Raw genomic sequence first — 3,926 nt, forward strand, 5'->3', positions numbered from 1 at the left:
TTCAAGATTTAAATTTGACCAATCAGAATAAAGAAATTTTAGTCCTTTTTGTTATGATTAGTCAAATTCCAATCTTTAATCTCCAATCTTCAATTTTCAATGCGTAGTCGGATACGGGCTTTACGATTACGACAAAAACTTTTGAACGTGTAAAGGGCCGTCTACAATGGCAGTAACAAGGCTGTAGGAGTAGGAGAGTATACTTTTAAGAGCAAATGGGAATTGCCCATTTCGTTACTTAAGAACGTGCTCTTTTTTCCACTTCCGTTTCGCGGGTAAAATTTTCATAACGATCAGTTGTCGGTATCTGTGTCGAATTACGTAGAATTGTGCGAGAATTGTGTCAAAGTACTGACAAAAGTTGTTTTGAAAGTGAAAAAGAAACATGCATGTATTAAAACGCGGTAATTTAAAAATACATTTGTATACATTATGATATAACGAATTCTTGTCATTCACTGATTTTCTGCCTTTAAACATATCTTTTATTTATTATTAGATGGACGTAAAGAACCTGTTCATTTCGATGAAATAACTGCAAGAATCGAGACATTATGTTACGATTTGGATATGAATTATGTGGATCCAGTAAGTATTTATTTATGTTATGAATAAAATAAGAAAATCAATCTGATATAACTTTTGTTTATTTATATTAATGTAATATTTTCTTGAAACAGAGTTTGCAGAATTGATAACTTTATTATAATATATGTTAAATTATGTCAATCTAAAAAATTTATTATAATTTTTATATTATTTACAGGCTGCGATTGCACTTCGTGTTATAACTGATTTGTATTCTGGAGTAACAACAGTTGAATTGGACAATTTAGCATCTGAAATTGCAGCAAGTATGATCAATCAACATCCAGATTACGCAATTTTAGCAGCTAGAATTGCCATATCGAATCTGCATAAAGAGACAAAAGAGAATTTTAGTGGTAAGAAATATATTGATATTGTATGATATATATTGTTTGCTGCTATATAACTTATTAATATTTGTTATATTATGCAGAAGTGGTAGCTGATTTATTCTATGCAAAAATCTCCACAAACAAATGTTTACCTATAATCAGTGAAAAATATTATAAAATTATTGAAAGCAATGCAGACAAATTGAATTCTGCAATAATATACGACAGAGATTTCAATTATAGTTATACTACATTTAAAATGTTGGAAACTAATCACTTATTAAAACTGAATGAAAAGGTTGTTGAAAGACCACAGCATATGCTGATGCGAGTTGCTGTAGCTATTCATGTTGAAGATATTGATAAGGCTATTGAAACATATAATTTTTTATCAGAACAATATTTTGTATATCCTGCACAGACATTAGATACTGCATGTACCATTAAGCAACAAATGGCTAGGTGATCATTATTTTTTTTTTTTTTTAAGAAGCAGATTTATTAAATATGTAATGTTCTTTAATGAATATGATATTCTTATAGCTCATTTCTATTGACAATGTCTGGAGATAGTATAGATGGAATATTGGATACATTGGAAAGATCTGCTCTTCTTTGTTATTATAATGGTGAAATAGGATTCAATGTAAATTGCATTCGGGCAAAAAATACACCTATCAGAGGCACAGGAGGCGTGTCAAATGGATTGGTACCTATGTTGAAAGCATACAATACATCTATTGCAACTGTTTCTAGAAGTGGCAAAAATGCAGAACAAATTACCGTATATTTAGAACCATGGCATGCTGATATCTTTGAGTTTTTGGATCTTAAAAGGAGTATTGGTTATTATTTTTTGTTGTTTTCTCTTAGTACACTTTCTTGACACATGCACACACACACATATTTATATATAATATAAATATGTTTTAAATAATTATTATAGGTGAGGAAAAATTGAGGGCTAAAGATATGCTTTATGCATTGTGGACTCCAGATTTATTCATGGAACGTGTTTTTAATGATGAAGTTTGGAGTTTAATGTGTCCACATGAATGTCCTGCCTTAATTGAAGAATATGGTGATGAATTTGAAATGTTGTATAGAAAGTAAATAATTATATATAATATTCTGAATAGTACTTAAAATTAAATTCTATAATGTTTATATAATTTATGAAATAAATGTATATAGATATGAACGAGAAGGACGCTTTCGGAAACAGATCAAAGCTAGAGTTTTGTGGAATCTCATCATTCAGACACAATTTGAAACAGGCACACCATATATAGTTTATAAAGATCATTGTAATCGTAAAACAAATCATGAGAATCTGGGCACAATTAAATGCAGTAGTTTCTCCACTGAGATTACTCAGTATTCAAGTTCTAATGAGATAGCTATGTGTAATACAGCTTCAATTGCTGTCAATATGTTTGTAGATTCTATTAAGAAAACTTTTGATTTTAATAAGCTTAAAGAAATTGTGAAAATCGTCACTTACAATTTGGATAAAATGATTGATGCTAATTTGTATCCTCTTCCGGAAATAAAATTGTCTTGTGAGAGACATAGATCTATTGGTAAATATTTGTGTATAATTTACGTATTATGTATATGATTTTTTAAAAATCTGTTTTTAAAACAGGTATCGGTATACAAGGATTAGCAGATGCATTTATCTTAATGAGATACCCATTTCAAAGCAAAGAAGCTCATGAACTCAATATTCAAATTTTTGAGACTCTCTATTATGGTGCTCTAGAAGCTAGTTGTGAAATAGCCATTGAGAAAGGTCCATATAAATCATATGAACTTAGTCCGGTTAGTCAAGGTGTAAGTATTCAGTCAATAAAAATATTGTCTCTTTGGTTACTAACTTTACATATGAAGGTTATTGAAATATAAATCATGCAATTTTGCTTTTTTCATAGATATTGCAGTACGATATGTGGACTGTACAACCAACAAATTTATGGGACTGGAGCACATTAAAAAAAAAGATTGAAATACATGGTGTGCGCAATTCTTTATTAATAGCGCAAATGTCAGATGCCTTTATGGCACAAATGTTAGAAAATAATATATCAGTTGAACCATATAAAAGCAACATATATATAATACATGCATTATCTAAACAATTCCGAATTGTCAAACCACGTTTGTTGCGAGATTTAATTGAAAAAAATCTTTGGGATGAAAACATGTGTAACAAAATCATTAATAATGATGGATCTATACAAGTAAATAGTCATTATTTAATTTAATTATCTTGCACACAAAATAATCCTATTCTATATAAATGTCTTTAAAAAAATCGATATATTGGAAAATAAACTTCTCTCATATCTGTTCATAGGATATTGAGGGTATACCAGACGAATTAAAACTTCTTTATAAAACAGCTTGGGAAATGCCACAAAAAGTTATTTTTGATATGGCTGCCTCTCGTGGACCTTTTGTCGATCAATCGCAATGTTTAAATGTTCACATGACTGATCCATTAGAGAAGCTTACATCTGTGCATTTTTATGCTTGGGACTGCGTAAATATAAAATATATATACATATTATTTTTTAATCATACATTAATGTCAAATATATTGTGCATTTTTATTTATAGGGCTTGAAATCCAGCATATGTCGTATCAATGGATCTGAAGTAGAATAAAATAAAAGTGATAAGAAGTTAAATAAATTCAGATAAAAAGAAAAAAAATATATATAAAAGATAAAGTAAGAATGCATGAACTTTCTCACAGAAAAATAAAAAATAAAATTTGTTTTTGTAAAAAAACGTAATATTGCTTAAACTTTTTTTTTTTTACCATAGACGAAGATAGTATTATACTATTATATAATAAAAAAATTTCGGTCTGCAAAGTAAATTATTATGGCCGGTAAAACAGGACGGTCCGGCATCACCTTAAGTTCACGTCACGTCACTTCACGTCCCGTCACATCCCGTTACGTTAAATTCATCGTTATCCCGGCATTAGGGTGCATC

General features: G+C 29.4%; 1 protein-coding gene across 1 annotated transcript; it reads left to right on the plus strand.

Annotated features, from left to right (window-relative positions):
* Positions 1–248: 248 nt before the first annotated feature.
* Positions 249–3,721, plus strand: LOC115239344 (ribonucleoside-diphosphate reductase large subunit-like). Its single transcript, XM_029813814.1, has 11 exons — positions 249–404; positions 500–588; positions 767–944; positions 1,022–1,382; positions 1,464–1,765; positions 1,867–2,029; positions 2,115–2,503; positions 2,569–2,756; positions 2,855–3,163; positions 3,280–3,465; positions 3,543–3,721. Exons 1-11 carry the CDS (start codon positions 386–388, stop codon positions 3,588–3,590), a joined length of 2,232 nt encoding a protein of 743 aa, XP_029669674.1. The 5' UTR covers positions 249–385; the 3' UTR covers positions 3,591–3,721.
* Positions 3,722–3,926: the final 205 nt, after the last annotated feature.

This window comes from Formica exsecta, unplaced genomic scaffold (genome assembly GCF_003651465.1).
Source record: "Formica exsecta isolate Colony F162 unplaced genomic scaffold, ASM365146v1 scaffold379, whole genome shotgun sequence".
Taxonomy (NCBI): Eukaryota; Metazoa; Arthropoda; class Insecta; order Hymenoptera; family Formicidae; genus Formica; species Formica exsecta.

Excerpts from the sequence above, each read along its gene's own strand:
- LOC115239344 (XM_029813814.1), top strand. Across the intron at positions 1,383-1,463 it reads ATTAAGCAACAAATGGCTAG|CTCATTTCTATTGACAATGT; the intron begins GTGATCATTATT and ends ATATTCTTATAG. Across the intron at positions 3,164-3,279 it reads ATAATGATGGATCTATACAA|GATATTGAGGGTATACCAGA; the intron begins GTAAATAGTCAT and ends ATCTGTTCATAG.